The following is a 16,118-nucleotide window of genomic DNA, read 5'->3' as shown; positions in this document are numbered from 1 at the left end:
CCCAGAGGTGAGCCAGGAAGGCATCCTGACAGAACTGGGGCTTTGTAGGACGAACAGGAGTCCCCCGGTCTGAGAGACGGTCGTGGCAGAAATGACATGATCAAGACGTTGAGGAGGAGACGGGAGCACTGAGGCTTCGGGAAATTGTAAGGAAGGCAGATGTGGTGGCGAGAGGATGTGGAGCGGGGGCTACAGATGTGGGGACTTGAAGGACCCTGCTCCCCACTTCCTCTGCCGCGAGATAACAAGGACAGCATCCCTTCTGGGAACAGCCGCGGCGGTGTCAGAAGGGGCCTGACCTGCGCGCCGCCGCCAGCAGCGCCCGAGGCAGTGGGGGCGGGGGAGGGGACCGAGGGGCGCCGGCCAGCTCGTTGGCAGAGGGTACGACGTCCGGGTCGTGAGCTCAGCCCTGTGTCACGTGTGGGGATTACTCAAAAAGTCTTAAAAAAGGGGGGGGGGAAACTGAGGCCCACAGGAGGAAACGAGGCAGCAGAGGCCTCGTGCGGGCACGCAGCTCGCGGCCACGTCCGCCTCCTCCGGGCCTCCCTCCGGGCCCGCTCCCGGCCCCCCTCCCGGCCCCGGCCCCGCCCGCCGGCTCAGGCTCAGCTCATCTGCTGGGGAGGACCAGATGGTGGGAACAGAGGCCAGGCTCAGGATGCGCCCCCCGTGGCGGGCTTCCGGTGGGGGCCAGGCAGGCAGTGTCTATTCTTAGCCTCCAAGGCCAAGGGCAGGAAGACGGGGTGGGGGCTGGGGCAGCTTAAGGCACCGGGCGGACCCTGGGGGAGGGCAGGGGGGTGGGGGCGGCTGCGCTGTCTCCACTGACACCCAGCTCCAGGCCGCCAGACATTCGCCCTCTATGGCTCCCAGGGCCACCCCCGGCCCGCAGTCACTGCTCCCCACCCCACCCCTCCCCCAGCACCTGCTGCCTCAACCTCTCCCCGCAGCCCCGAGCCCTGAGCCACAGCCCTGCCCAGCGCCCCTTCTCCCCTTCTCCAGGGAGCCTTCCACGTTCCTTCTGGGGGCCAGACCCAAGCCCCCCTTGCCGCAGCCTGACCCCTAGGTCGCCCTTGGGGTCCGCACCCCGTGGGGGAGCAGGTGGACACAGGCTGGGGCGCGGTTGGGAGGTGGGATCCTCCCAGCCGGAGACTCCAACCCCGGCTCGCACACGTGGCCTCTCTCCGTGAGCCGCTGTGCGGTGCCTGGATGCACACAGCCCGCGCTGGGACCACAGGCAGCAGCGGACCCAGCCTGCGACCCACGGGCGAGCCCCAGACTCAGGCTCGCGCCCAGGGGCCTGCGTGCACCCGGACAGGGGAGCAGATCCGGGATGCACTGGTGCCAACTGCTGGGACGTGCGGGACAGTGGAAGATCGCTCCAGCAGGCGCCACTGATTAGCGATGTCTGTTGGGGGTTGTGAGGGGGCCCCTTCGTGCTGCCCCCAGCTGCGGTGGGCACATGTGAGCTGTGCCAGGCGCTCCTGGGAGTGTACGGTGGGCTTGGGGGCCACCCGTGGCCCTGGAACAGTCTAGGCTGTGCACCCTGGGGGGTGCTGACCAGAGCACCCTCCCCACCCAGGTTCCAGCCGGTCAGACGCACTGGGAGGTGAGGCCGGGCGGGCAGAGACGGGAAACCTGGAGCGGGAGGTTCCCGAGGGGCCGCCACCTCTGAAGTGCTCTGCAGCTTTGTAAAAGGTCGTCTTGCCCGAGCCCTGGCTGGGACGTGTGTGCTGGGCTCACGGGAGATGGTAAGGACATGGCGGCAGGGCAGGGCGGGGCACTCTGCAGCATTTCTGACAGTCTGGAAGTATTCTAAAATAAAGTGTTTATTAAAAAAACATGCAACTTCATGAGTCGACCAATTAAATGAAAATAAGATCTTTCCCCCACCTAAAAAAAGTCTTCGTAGAGAAACCACCTAAAACATTTCCAGACAGAACAGGGCGTGTGGGTGGGGCCGTTGGAGGAGCCCGCAGGTGGCCCTTGGTGGGGTGGGGGTCATCCCCCTTAAGGCCAGAAGGAACCGTCTCTGGAACCAAATGTCAGAAGAAACGTTTCTGGGGCAGCGTGTGACCGGGTGGTGACTGCACCTGTCAGCCCCGCCGGGCTCAGGCCACACACGGACGCCGAGGCCAGTTTTGAGCCGGCTGGGAGGTGCTCTCCAGGGACATAGCTGTCCCAACATGGGGGGCCCCCAGGCCAGATGGCGTGCCACAGCCGCACACAGAGACCAGGCTCCTGCAGCCACAGAACATCTCAGCCCCCCCCCCCCCCCCCCGGGCTCCTGGACCCGACGGCAGATGGTGATGGGTCTTCCTCGCCCACCCGGGGGGCACTGGCCCACACCAGCACTGGGGCCACCTGGGGAGCCAGAGCTCAGGCGCCCCTCAGCAGGCTCTCCTGGACCGTGCCCGGCGGGGACCCACATCCCTGTGCTGCAGGCCCAGCCAGGCCAGCCAGGGAAGGGGCCAGGGGTGTGAGTCCTGCAGCCGCCCTGGACTTGGTTTCCTGCCCCTCGAGAGCGCCGCTCCCTGTTCCGCACCCTGTTGCACTGACTGTCCCCAGCAGGCTCTGTGGTGAGCCCCCCTGCACCCCCTTCCCACTGGGGAAATTGAGTCTGGTGGAGCGGCAGGCCCAGCCTGAGCTCCCGGGGCCCCTCGCCCGGCCCGGGGAGGCTGCTGGCTCCACCAGACCCCGAGGGGGGCAGCAGATGGTGTGGGAGGAAGGCCCCTGCCGTCACCGCCGGTAGCGGTAGCGCTTGAAGTGGAACCAGAGCTGGAAGATGCCGTTGGCGAACTGGCAGCGGAAGCCGTGCCGGTGGGAGTACTCCCACTCGCGGTTGACGATCTTGAAGGCGATGTCCTCGTAGGGCGGCCCAGCGTGGAAGCGCAGCGTGGCGAAGTCCTTGTTGTCGGGGCACGCCTCCAGGAAGTACTCGGGCGTGGAGCGCTTGTCGATGAGGTCGGGGTAGAAGATGTTGAACTTGTAGCCCTGCACGATCTTGGGCGGCGGGTTATCGAAGTCGTAGTGCGTCTGGTTGTACTTGTTCCACTCGAAGCCCGTGTGCACGCGGTTGAAGAAGCGCGGCTTGCGGGGCCGGTACTTGTCGGCCCACAGGTAGGCCTTGCCCGTCAGCGGCATCTCCACGCTGAACTGCGCCTCGTCCTGGCCCATGCCCTCCTTGGCCCGCCGGAAGAAGATGTCCTCCGCACTCTCGCTGGCGTCGCCTGCGGGCAGGGGTGCGCGTTGGCGGGGATGCGGCAGCCCTGGGCCCCGGCTCCACCGAGAGGTGCACAGAAAGCCCCCCCCTCGCTGCCCCCTGCCCCCGACGCCCGGTCTGGGTCATCTCCGCGCGTCCTCCTGGGTGGGCACCGAAGAGCCTGTGGCCAGGAGCGCGGCCAGAGAGCCTGCTGGTGAAAGCCCTGCACGTGAGCCCCGGGCAGGTCCCCACGCCCCCGTACCTGTGACCTGGAGCTGCTGGCGGGACAGCTGCAGGCGCTGCAGGTCCTCGTCGGGCTCCAGCACGTGGGCGTCCAGTGGCAGCTCGTGCGCTGTAAGCAGCCGGGGGCTGTACTTGCCGGCGTCGTAGTCATCCAGGCTCTGCTGGATCAGGTCCTCCTCCATGAGCACGGCCTCCCCGTCCGCCTCACCCTCCACGGGTGCCGCCCCTTCCGCCTCGGGCTCCGCAGAGCCGCCCTCCGAGGAGGGCCCTGGCGGGGTCGGTGCCGGGTCCTCAGGCTCCAGGCTGCACAAGGGAGGAGGCTGGGCTGGGCCAGGCAGCAAGGAGCAAGGTGCTGCCCGGGGACCCACAAGAGGTCCTTGGCTGAGGGGTGGGGTGGGGGCCACGGGGTGGCCTACCTGTGGCCAGGGGACGGGGGCTCCTGCTTGAGGATGGGAAACAGAGGCTCGCTCTCCACGCCCTGCTCCTGCTTCAGCTTGTAGAGCTTCTGACGCAGCACGTCCTGGTGGCGCTCTCGGAGCCTGGAACGCAGGCTGCCGGTCACCCCGACACTGGCCGCACAGGGGCCCCTCTCCTCCCCCACGGCCTTTCTTCCGACCCCCTTTGATGGTGAGGGCCTGGAGCCTGGGAGGGCACCAAGGGGTCCCTGCCCAAGCCCTGAGGCTCCAGGCTGTGGAGGGGAGTGGGGCGGGGGGGCGGGGGGAGCCTGCCAGGGTGGGGGTGCTGCAGGGGGTGGGGACCTCTGGGCCAGGGGCCGGGACTCAGAGTGACGACCCTGCCGGGAGCAGCATTCTGCGGTTGGCAAGGGCAGGTCCCCGTTCAAGGGATTCATGCGCCATGTCAGCCACTGAGCCAGGCGGGACAGGGCGCAAGACGCCAGCAGGGGACGAGTGAACTCAGAGGCAGCTCTGCAGTTAGCGACAGCCAGGCGCTGTGTTTATGCGGCGCGGCCAAACATGCTGAGAATTTGTACACAGAGGGCGTGGGGTGGGCGGGAGACGGGGGACAGGCGGCCTCCGGGCCCGCCGAGATGCCCGCTGACCCGGGCGAGACGAAGGCCAGGTGCGGCTGGAGGCCAGGCCCGCAGAGGCCCTGCCCGCCGCCCCGGACCCTGACCCCCGACCCCAGGGGCACAGCCTTCCAACTGGGACAGTGAGCGGACGCTCCCCGGGGCCGGCTCCTGGGCCCCACAGAGGCCGGGGGCAGCACTGACCTGGCGCGCGCCATGTGGGCACGGAGCTGCTGCAGGAGGCTCTCCCAGTAGCCCATGTCCAGGTTGGGGCCCCCGGCCCGGATTTTGCCCTCGATGCCCTGGAAGATGACCTGCAGCTGGCTGTACGTCTTCCCCTTGAAGACCGACTGCACGTCAGAGCTGACCGAGGCATTGACCCCCTCTCGCCGCTCTCCTGCAGGGGACGGGACGCTCAGCACGGGCCGGGGTCTGAGCTTTCCCTCTGCCTGCCCCCCTCCTCCCCTGCTCCTGGGGTCCTCCTCCCCACCTCTGGCTGGATCCTGCTAACACATGAAGTGGACACCAGGCCACAGACCCTGGCTGGGATGGTTCGGACTCTGTGGGCCTGGGGAGCCGGGCAGGTCCTTCAGCGGGCCTGACCCCCGGGCCACGTCCGAGCACCTCAGCCTGGCATGTCTGGCCTGTCACCCCGAAAAACATCTGAAGAACAAGGAGGGATCGCCTGACAGCCCAACTCTCGGGAGTTCAGATCCTGCTCCCGCTCTCGGCCGTGTGATCCTGGGTAGGGGGCTCGCCGCTTCTGGGTCTCCCCGTTCCCCAGGAAGGAGAGCTGCTCATCTCCCAGGCTTTGCAAGAAATCCTGGCGCTGCCCGGAGGGGAGCATGCTCACCACCCCCCACCACGGTCCTGCATCCGTGTTAGCTGGGGGCCCCGGAGGGCGGTGCTGGGTGCTGCGGGCCCCACCCGCTCTGGCACACCCGCCTCCTTGTTGCTCAGCACAGACACCACACCCTGTCGCAGGGCCTTTCCTCCAGCAATGTGACCTTCCCTATCCGTTTGCCTCCCAGATCGCTCCCCTTGGCCCGGATGCCCGATTTGTGGCTTCCCCGGGGCAGGGGCCTTGTGGGGCCTCTCTGCGGAGCCGTGCTGGCCCTCAGGAGTTAGGATGCAGCTGCTGCTGGGTGCAGAGGGACATGAGCAGAACATGGTCCCTGCTCAAGACCTGGCTTCTGCTACCCTCCCGCTGGACGGAGTCGTAGCCGGTCAGAGAGGGGCACGAAGGAAGCACGCTCCTCTAGCCAACCAGCGCAGGACCCGGGAAGCAGCACCGAGACTCGGCCCCTCTGCACACAGCTGGGCGCCCCAGGTACCCTAGTCTGACCGGCTGAGTCTGCGACGGGCACAGAAACGTTACAGGATCAGAAGTGAATTCAGAGACAGCTCCCAGCCGCCCCTGGGGCCACATCCCGCGCTCGCTCACACAGAACTCACACCACACACAGACTGCGTCTGCCGGCACAGCCCCACACGAGCCAAGCTCCACCTTGTCATGGGTTAAAGTCGGGTCCCAGGTCCAGATGCCCCCTAACACCCAGCTACACGGCCCGGCTGGCTGGAGGCGGGTGCCCGAGTGGCTGTGCCCTGCTGACTGGAGCACTCTGCGGGCAGCACACGGGGAGAACCCACAGGGAACGGTAGTGGGGGACCCGTCGCGGTCACCCACTTTCTACCGCACAGCTACCAACGTGAGAACAAGAGAAGCCCAACTGAACTTGTAAAGACAACGTGTGGCGCTTGACTCAAGGAACGATGGAACTGAGACTGCTTGGAAATGAGGCCGAAGGGAGAAACGGAAAAGCAAAGCTCACCTCAGAGGATGGCTCAGGTGAGGGGGGAGAGCGGGCGGGGACTGGGCACAGGGCAGCTGTGCGCAGGGGCACAGGGCGGGCCGGCCCCCACTCTTCCCCAGCCGGACGTGCATGACGTCCCAGAACTTCCTGATTCTCGCCAGAAATTACTGGAGGATGCGTCCCACTAAGATGAGGGAGCAAAGTGCCAAAAATGGTGATGTGGGGGGTCACAGTGGGGCTCCAACATGGGCAAGTGAAGGGAACCCCAGGAGGTGGGGGGTGAGGGAGGCAAAGGCCAGTGGTGAGCCTGAATGCCACGACCCTCGGTGACACTGGTCAGTGCAGCTTCTGGTACGTGACAACCACCTACTCGTTTCTCCTCCCGTGATGCTCCCAAACATGTCTTATCATCCCTGGGGGACAAAAAGGACAACCAGGCTCCCAGGAGCAGCCGACTGGCCCAGGTCACTGAGTGGCCTGGTGGCCTGGATCGGCACTCAGGGCCACACCTGCCCAGTCAGTGCCCTTTGGTCCAGAGTTCTATACCCAGCCCCGCTGCCACCGAAGGAAATGCCTCCTCAAGCATCTCCAACAGCAAAGTATTTCCTTTTCCTTCTCCTGAAGTTACTACAGGACGTGCGGAGGGGACGCAAGAAAACAAAGCACCAGTTACAAAGACAAGGAAAGACGTGCCTCCTTCTCCTAAGCAGAGGAAACCAGCCCCAGCCCTGTCTGAGCAACACAGGCGTGGGGGAGGGGAGGCCACCACGCCTGAGAAATAGCAGCAGAGGACGTGCCCAGGATAAGCGCAGAGGAGCCAGGCGTGGTTTGAGGGGCGGCTCGAGGGGTGGAATGCCGTGTTGGTTATAAGCTCCTAGAACAGCGGTTCTCACCCTGGACAATCCTGCCTCCAGGGGACACCAGGTTATGTTTAGGGAGCTCTGTGGCTGTCAGGACGGAGTGTTTCTGACACCGAGTGGGTCGGGGTCCAGCGTCTGTGGTGCTGAGCTCCAGAGTCATGCCCCAGAGGTCATGAGTGTGTGGCCACCTCCAGGGCAAGAACGCACACGGAAAGATCACCAGGTTGAACAGACTAGGGCTCCAGGGGGTTCCCAGACAAGCGGAGCCGAGTCCCACTCTGGTTCAAACACACCAAGCCTCTGGCAAAAACTTGAAACCCAAACAAACAGGCCCCTGCTGGCACCACTCCCAGGGAAGCTGAGCGGCTGAGTGTTTCAAGGAGGCCGGTGGGTGCGCTGGGGGCTCTGAGCCCCCACCCAGTCAGCGTCAGGAGCACCTGCTGCTGCCCCCTGGTGGCTCCCGGAGAGGCCTCGAGAGGGACGGAGACCCCATGTGGGGAAACTGAAGCAGCAGCGAGGCCAAGGTTCCCTGGGGAGCCACCCAGACGAAGGCAGATCCAGTTATGTGTCCCTCAGAGCACACCGGGCGCTTTCTGGTGACTCTGGCGCCCGTGCTGGGTTACCTGGGCCCTTGCCCGACGCTTCCAGCTTGCGCAGCTTGGCGATCTCATCCTCTGTGATGGTGGTCATGTCCCGCCAGAAGTCTGCGTTCTTGCCCTGCTCCAGCTCCATGTACACCTGGAGGTGGACGTGCAGAGGGGCGAGTTGGCGGAGGGCTATCCCAAGGGCCCGGGTGCAAGGGGCAGGGCCGGGCAGTACCTGGATGTCCTCCAGCAGGTCCTCCATATCCGCTACGGTGAGGCCGTTGAGGAAGGTGTATGGCTCGTGCATCTCCACAGCCAGGTCATCGTCCTCGGCGCTGATGTACTTGGCCAGCAGGTCAATGGGCTTGGCCCGCCCGTCCCGGATGCGGATCTTGGAGCTGCCAAGGAGCAGGGAAGTGGTGTCAGAGCCCAGGACATCATGACCCCCGCTGCCCCTCCTGAAGACCCTACTCTGGAGGGGTGCCAGGGGGAGAGCCTGGCCTGGAGGGGCTGGTGGTCACAGAAGTCTTCGGGAAGGGGGGGTGCCAGGCACAGGAGCAAGGGAATTGGAAGACGTAAGTAAGCGTGGCATCTGAGGAGCAGCAGGTGGGAGTGGAGCAGGGCAGGGAGGAGCCCACTACCTGGGGTGGGCTGCTGGGGTGGAAGATCCGAAGCCTCACTGCTGTACCCATGGGGACAGGAGTCAGAACCAGGTAGGTCTGAGCCCCTGGGGCTGGCATGGCCAGCAGGCCTCAGGACAGAGGGGCCAGGAGTGGGTTCCTGGCGCACACACACCGGGCCTGGGGTGCTCGTGAGCCCTAGAGCCTCACAGTCCTTGTCTGTGGACCAGGCTGTGGGCTGGAGTAGAGAGGGGTGACCACTCTGGCTTGGGGTCTAGCACTCTGCTCAGCTCCTGTGGCACCACTACATGGAGCGAAGATCACGCAGATGTCTCCTTGGCATGTGACTCAATGGGGGAGACAAGGGGACTCGTCAGTGACAGGCTCAGGGAAGGAAGTGAACAGGAAGCGGCACACACAGCAGGGGTTGGCACCAGAAAGGGGGTGAGGGAGGGACCCCCTGAGGCGGCGATGGGTGGAAACCTGAAGGGCAAGGGGAACCAGCCAGGGCAGAAGGCTCCAAGCAGTGCAAACAGCATATACAAAGGCCCTGGGGCAGACAGGGCTCTGTGCGTTTGGGCCCAGAAAGAGGCTGTGGGCAGAGGGAGGTGGAGGCAGCACCGTGCAGGCCTGCCCACGTACCGCAGCTTGGCCTGCTGGAGGTGGAAGTTGTCCTCCTGCTCCTCCCACGTCTTGAAGTGCTCTGCCTCCTTCTCCCGCTGCAGCATCTCCAGCTCCTGCTCCCGCATGGCCTTCTCCCGCTCCCGCTCCAGTCGCAGCTGCTTCACCTGGGGGTGCACGGGGAGGACGTACTCTCTAAGGCCATGGGGGACCCTGAGGTCAGGGGTGGGACTCTATCCCAGGCCTGGCCCCAGCCCACCAGCCCGGGTGTGGACTAGTCAGGAAAGCCTGCTTCAGACAGACACTAGGGCAGACGCACATTCTTTCTGCTGGAAACACAGCAGCCTGCAGCAGCCAGGACCATTTCAGACCTTTAACTGAAGGAAGTTTCTGAGAGTAAAGCCCAGAGCCCATCAAAACCGAGAGATGGAGGGAGACAGTGTGCTGAGACACGGCCTGAACCCCTTGATCCAGCTGTGCCTGAAGCCAACCTCCCCTGGACTTACTGCATAAGCCAGTCAGGTCTCCCTTGACTTAAGCCAGGGTCAGCCAGCGTTTAGGCCCTCACAAGGGAAGGCCTCCTGACCCGCGTAGGCAGGCCCAGGGCAACCCCACCTTCTGCAGCTCTAGACGATTATCCTCCTGGATTCTCTTGTTGCGCTCCTTCAGCTCCTTCTCCTCCAGGTGGCTGATCCCCTTCTTTTCCAGGGCCTGGAAGGGCCAAGCACATGCCCACTGAGCAGAGACGCCTCCGTCCCAGGCACCACCCGCCAAGGATCTTCCATGCCCTCCTCTGTGAGACCCAGATCGAGATCCACCTGGCTGAGTAGCGTCTCTGCAGGTGAGGCCCAGAGAAGTGACCTGTCCACGGCCACACCTCCCTGAGTCCCACTGAAGATGCGGCCCCCTCAGTGCTCCTAGACCCAACACGGCCGAATGCAATGCTCAGAGCAGCCTCCTGCACGGGTGGGACATACACTAACGTGCAGAGGGGAGGCAGCCGCCTGCCCCAGGGACTCTCGGAGGTCTCTCTCAGAAGCACCTCAACATGAGCCCCACTGCCCTGGTTTACACAGGAGCCTAGCTGTGCCAGGTCCGTTTAAGCCCCCAGCAGGTCAGAGGCCCACTGTATGTGGGCAGAGGCAGGACATCGATGGAAGGACTCAGAGAGCACACTTGCTGGGCTCGCTATGAGAGGAACAGCAGTCCCCGGGCTCACAGACCCCTGGGGTGCCATGCAACATGGTCAATGCTTCTTTCCTATCTGCCCCCTCACCCAATGGAGGGTGCTTGGGGCACAGGGGCTGGAGACCCCTCGACCCTGACATCCCCCCCATGATTACTGCCTGAGCCGGGCGCTAAGCCCACACTTACTGACATGTACTCCCCTGGCTCCGAGGGCTGTCAAGGAGGCCCCCAGTGCCCAGGAAAATATGCCCGCAGCAGGACACGGAGCTCAGTGAGGGACCACCCGGCGACGCCCGTGCTGCTCCTTGGCCTCCCCAGCCGCCACACCTATTAGCAGCGACCATACTTGTCACCTCTGTGGCCACAAAGAACAGCAACTGAGGAGCTGGGCAGCCCTGGTTCCAATCACGGCTCTGCCGTTCAGGAGCATAGAGACCGTGGGCCACCAACTCAGTGACCTGGAGCCGACAAGGCCAAGTCAGGGAGAGCCAACACGCAGAGAGCACTGTGAACAACACCCAGCATGGAGTGTGTGTCAACGATTAACATGGTGACTGCCCATGCTGCCAGCCAGCGGTCCTGGGAAAAGGAGACAAAACGCATGATGCTGCCCAAACTGTTGGCCTGTCTAGAGCGGCCTCAGAGGCTGAGCTGGGGTCGACCCCCAACGTGCTGATCACCGGAGGGGCCAATGAAGGCCTCTTGTGGGGCAAATCCCCCTAAGCCAGCATGGGGCCCAAGAAAGACCGTTGGGGAAATGCCTGAGCACATGTGTGTGCACACCACCCCACCCCGAACTCATTCATTCCACACCTACCCAGGGTCGAGCGTGCACCAGGCTCTGGGGACAGAGCTTGCCCGGTGGGGCTCACAGTCTGGCAGGAATCGCACGCACGTTATCAATCAGAACCCGCGTTTAGATGTTTATTCTAAACCACAGCCAGAGCACCCCAACACCTGCCTGCCTTCTCCTCCTCTGTGCTTTGCAAGCAGACATCTAAAGCGGGTCTTGATTGTACAGTCTGCGTTCTCTCCAGATAGCCGTCCACAGCTCTGTCCCCAGAGCCTGGTGCACGCTCACGGATGCATGCTGGGCCTGCACGGTCCCCAGTGCCAGCAGTTGAGTGGCACAGGTTCATGAGTGAAGTGCTAGGAGGGGAGAGGCAGCACTAGGACCTGTGGGACCAAGGGGGGCAACAAGCGGGCCCCGAACAGGGACCAGGTCAGCTGCGATCTGAAGGAACGAGAAAGCAGCAGCCACAGAAAGAGGTAGGAAGTGCTCCAGGCAGAGGTGCGGCGAGGAGCAGGGCCCACGGTGGCGTGGACTCAGTGTGTTCTAGACAAAGGCCTGGAGTGCACATGGTGAGTGGCAGACATCATGGCATCCGACTGTGCCACCTCAGGGGTCCCCCACCCCCCATCCCACCATAGATGGGTGCCGTGTGAGGGTTAACTGCACCCTCCAGAAAGACGCATCCACTTCCCAAGCCCAGAACCTGTGAAGGGGACCTTACATGGAAACAGGGTAGTGTTCAGAGCAGCCTCCTGCACGGGTGGGACATACACTAACGTGCAGAGAGGAGGGACCCCAGATGTAGTGAAATAAGACCAAGTCACGTGGAGTTAGGCTGGGCTCTAAACCAATGACCAGTGTCCTTACACGAAGACACAAGATGGCCACGTGACCGTGATGACAGAGGTTGGGGAAAGCAGCCATGAGCCGACTTCTGAACTAGGAGAGAAAACCTGTGGCTTTAAGTCCTGTGCGCAAGGCCGGGACTGACGGGTGAGTGATCCGCATGTGACTTTCATCTCGACAATGAGACGTCCACAAGACGACTGAGCATCTGTAACTGGAATCCCATCTTGGGCACCCGACGCAGAGAACCTGCTCCCGGTCACGTCTGAGATTAGCCTGGTGTCTTGGGGAAAGTCTTTGGAATTTTACACGGCAAGAAAATTGACTCAGTAAAAGGTGGCAGAAACCAGGGCGCGTGCGCACGGATAAAATACACTCTTAACGGCAAAGTACCACCTGGGAACACGTGCTGCGTGTGCTAAACCACGTCTCTTGAAACAGAAACCGTAAAAGGCATATGAAGCAAACCCACGAGAAAGGAAGGAAGAACCTGCAAAGGATGCGCCACGTGCCGAGGGCGGGAAGAGGCTCACCTTGTTCCAGATGAAGGTGCCCAGGAGATTGTTGTCGCCGAAGGGGTTGTCGGTGTTGGTGTAGCCCATGTACTCCTCCCCCCAGCCCATCTTCTCCCGCTTCTTCCTCTCCTTGGCCTCCTTCTTGGCCAGCCGCCGGGCCCGCTTCTCCTCGGGAGTCTCGAAGGCCTTCATGAGCTCCTCCTGCTGCTTCCGCTCCTCCCGCAGCCGCAGCCGCTCCTGCAAGCTCTGCTGCTGGCTCAGGGCTGCCGCCGCCTCCCGAGGGCTCTGGGAGCGGTCTGGGGAGGCCGAGCTGGATGCCGAGGAGCCCGGGGACCAAGAACGTGTCCGTCGCCGGCGGGCCCATCGGCGCCGCTGCTGCTCCTGCCGTTCCTCATCCGAGTCGGACTGAGAGGACCGGTCCTGTGAGCGCCATCGTGGTGGCAGTGGGCTCGGGCTCGGCCTCCTTCGTCGCTGCCACCTTTCTTCCTCCGAATCTGACCTGTGGAGGGAATCCACAGAGGTGCGCTCACTGCCTGCTGGTCAGTCTCTTGTTTGACAGATGTTTACCGAGCACCTACTGTGCCAGGCGCTGTTCTAGGTCCTGGGGACACGGCCGTGACCAGCAGTGATACCGACCAAAGGTCGCACCCTTTGGAAGGCTCCCATCAACAAACACGCCACATGACACTAGACAGTGCTAGAAGTCGCAAAGAAGAGTGACTAGGCATTAGGAGATAGAGATCTGAGGAGGCAACTCTGGAGGAAGTGGGGGAAGATGCCACAGGGAGAGAGTCATCCATGAAGAGGGTACAGCAGGAGCAAAGGCCCTGCGGCAGAAATTTACTTGGCATGTTCAAAAAGCAGCAGGAAGCCTGTGTGGCTGGAGCAACGTGAACAAAGGGGAGTAAAGGGAGGGAGTGAGGACAGGGAGGCGGGCTGTGGCCTGGATGGTACAGGAGCTGTAAGTATAGGACACAGAGGATCTGATCTGTCCGAGGTAACAAGAGGGAGCTTACAGGAGAAGTGGTGGCTCAACAGGTCTCATAGGATGGGCCAGAGTGAACTGGAGTAAGACTGGCAGGACCCAAGCACCAGGCAAAGAATACTGTGGACACGAAATGGAATGCACGAGCCCTACTGCAGGGATAGGCTCCTTAACGGTCAGGGGCCTTTGAGTGTGCAGAGGAACAACCGTGTCTCTTCATTTTGTTAAACGCTCCACTTGTTAAGCTCACAAAAAAAAATCTATGCCACGGGAACCAATTATTTTAGAGTCCCTGTAGGCAAACTACACACTTGATCAGATTTTTTTTTTTTTAAAGATTTTACTTTTTTATTAATGAAAGACACAGAAAGGGGGGGGCAGAAGGAGAAGCAGGCTCCATGCAGGGAGCCCGATGTGGGACGCGATTCCAGGACCCCGGGGTCATGCCCTGGGCCGAAGGCAGGTGGTAAACTGCTGAGCCACCCAGGAATTCCCCCTTGATCAGATTTTCATAAACAACCCAACTTGAACTCGGTACCCAGGATGGCTGATTCTCCTGAGTAACTCGAATACCAGGAAACAGCAAATATGAGAGATGCACAGAAGACTGACTGCTGTCCGTGAACCAGTGCAGGAAACACCAACCCCAGGGGCTCACACCAGAGCCAGCAAACTCTCTCTGTAAATGGCCAGATGGTCGAGGACACAGTCTGCTGCTCTGCTGGTGTAGGGAAATAGTAGCTCGGACAGACAGGAACTAATGGGCATGGGTGGGTCCCAGTAAGTTTTTACTTCTGCACCCCAAAACTTGGACGCATTCAAGTACCCCATAAAATTTTCACGTCTCATGAAATACTTTTCTTTTCCCCCCCTCGCCATTTAAAAACGTAAAAACCAAGGGCACCTGGGTGGCTCCGTCGGTTAAATGTCTGCCTTCGCTTCAGGTCATGATCCTGGGGTCCTGGGATCAAGCTCCGTGTTGGGCTCCCTGCTCAGCGGGGAGTCTGCTTCTCCCTCCTCCACTCCCCCCTGCTCATGCACGTACCTACGCGCTCTCTAATAAATGAAGAAAATCTTTAAAAAGACATGTATAAACCATTCTCGCTTCACAAGCGGCAGGCTGCACACCCTGCTTTAAACCCTGTCTGCGCTACTTCCGTTCTGCTTCTTATAACTTCTCGGCAGCCTGCGGTTGCAATGATCTTAGGAGCCTCAGAAAAGAAAAACTTTCTCGAAGCTAGAGGGCCATCAGCCACTTCTGACTACAGCCACTGCGGCTACTACGGTGTGAACAGGCCGGAGGGACGGGAGACAAGGCGTGCTGGGAGAGGCCCCATGGACATCTTCGGTACGGAGAGGAGCACACGTGGGCCACACTGGGGCAGGGACTGGCCCGACGGTCACAGCCAGGCAGGCGGCTAGTCAGCACTGGGACCGAGATCGGGAAGTCAGTCCCCGGCACCGTCGGGTCCCTTTGTGCAGGAGCAGCCTGAAGCCAAGCCTGGAGAGCGGAGAGGTGTCCCATTCCCCCCCGAACCCGCTTTTTAAAGCTCGTATTTATTCATTTGGCAGAGAAAGTGAGCACAAGCAGAGGGAGGGGGTGTGAGGCTCCATCCCAGGACCCGGCCATCACGACCTGAGCCGGAGGCAGAGCACTTAACCAAGGGAGCCACCCAGACGCCCCAGGCGTCCCCTTTCCAAAAAGACGGGACTGCGGGCCTCGGAGAAGCGGAGACCCAGGTCCTAGAAGTCGGCCCAGGCCTGCCACCTGTCGCCAGCAGTTCTTCTGTCTGGCGCCCACTCCGGCGGCAAGAGCTGTCACCTCCACTTAGGAATCCCTCTCGAGTGTGCCTCCCACCGCCTCCCTCCGTTGCCCAGACGACCGAACCACCTTCCTCCTCCCCGCTGTCGCTCCTGCCAGCCTCCTCCGTCCCTTTCCCACGCGAAAACCGGCGGAAAGTTCCACAAAGTAAGTCAGGCCACGTCGCTCTCTTGCTCAGAATCCCTCCCTGGCTTCGTGCTTCCCTCCCAGTAGCGACCGAACCTCTCACCGCGGCGCAAGGACGGCCGGGTGGGCTCTCGGCTCTCGGCTCTCGGCCGGACCGCGCCGCCCAGCCCGCCCCCGCCTGCTCGCGGCGCTCCCACTGTCCCCTCCGACCCCCGGGACGCCTGGGGCGCCTCTCGCTCTGCTGTCGCTGCCCAACCGACACCCGCAGCCGGACGCCTCCTCCTCCAGGAAGCCCTCACGGACTAATTCCGGGATCCCCGGCTCCCCAGCGCCGTCCGCGCAGCGAGCCCACCTGCGCTCCCGGCTCTGCCGCCTCCGCCTGCGCCGTACTTCGTCGTCCCGGCGCCGGCGGCTTCGCCGTCCATGGCTCCCGCTTCGACTTCGGCTCCGACTCCCGCTCCGTTGCCTGCGGCGCCTGCGACCAGCCGACCGCGAGCGCGAGCGTGTGTCCCGACCCATCAGCTGAGACGGCGGCGGCAGCGCTGACACAATATCCGGGGCCTGCGCCGGGGGCCTTCCTCCCCTGCGGCGCGCGCCAGGCTGCCCCGCCCGCGCCTGAGCCGAGGGAAGGAAACCTGTGTCGCTGTCCCGTCCCGCCGGGACTCCGGCGCCCCGTCACCTCTCCACTGCCCTCAAATGTGGCCCGTGTGACGGCCTCCGGCCAGGCCTCCGTCTCCAGGGTGGAGGACTCGCCCTTTAGGCAGTATTAGGGGCAGCTCCATGTGGGTCCTCGCGCCTTGGTGGGGGGGGCCCGGGGGCCGTGGGCGGAGCCAGAGCGAACCCGGAACAGCGAGGGGGGCGGAGCCTGGGAGGGGGCG

General features: G+C 62.9%; 1 protein-coding gene across 1 annotated transcript; it reads right to left on the bottom strand.

Annotated features, from left to right (window-relative positions):
• Positions 1 to 1,805: 1,805 nt before the first annotated feature.
• CACTIN (cactin, spliceosome C complex subunit) lies at positions 1,806 to 15,799 on the bottom strand. Its single transcript, XM_077860501.1, has 10 exons — positions 15,593 to 15,799; positions 12,326 to 12,806; positions 9,581 to 9,676; positions 8,987 to 9,132; positions 7,960 to 8,122; positions 7,764 to 7,878; positions 4,671 to 4,863; positions 3,856 to 3,978; positions 3,459 to 3,742; positions 1,806 to 3,224 (listed from the first exon to the last, which is right to left on the bottom strand). The coding sequence occupies exons 1-10, from the start codon at positions 15,757 to 15,759 to the stop codon at positions 2,734 to 2,736; spliced, it is 2,259 nt and encodes a 752-aa protein (XP_077716627.1). The 5' UTR covers positions 15,760 to 15,799; the 3' UTR covers positions 1,806 to 2,733.
• Between the last annotated feature and the right edge of the window lie 319 nt (positions 15,800 to 16,118).

Source organism: Canis aureus, chromosome 19 (assembly GCF_053574225.1).
Source record: "Canis aureus isolate CA01 chromosome 19, VMU_Caureus_v.1.0, whole genome shotgun sequence".
Taxonomy (NCBI): Eukaryota; Metazoa; Chordata; class Mammalia; order Carnivora; family Canidae; genus Canis; species Canis aureus.
The sequence above is the reverse complement of the archived record's forward strand: the minus strand, read 5'-3'. Positions and strand labels throughout refer to the sequence as shown.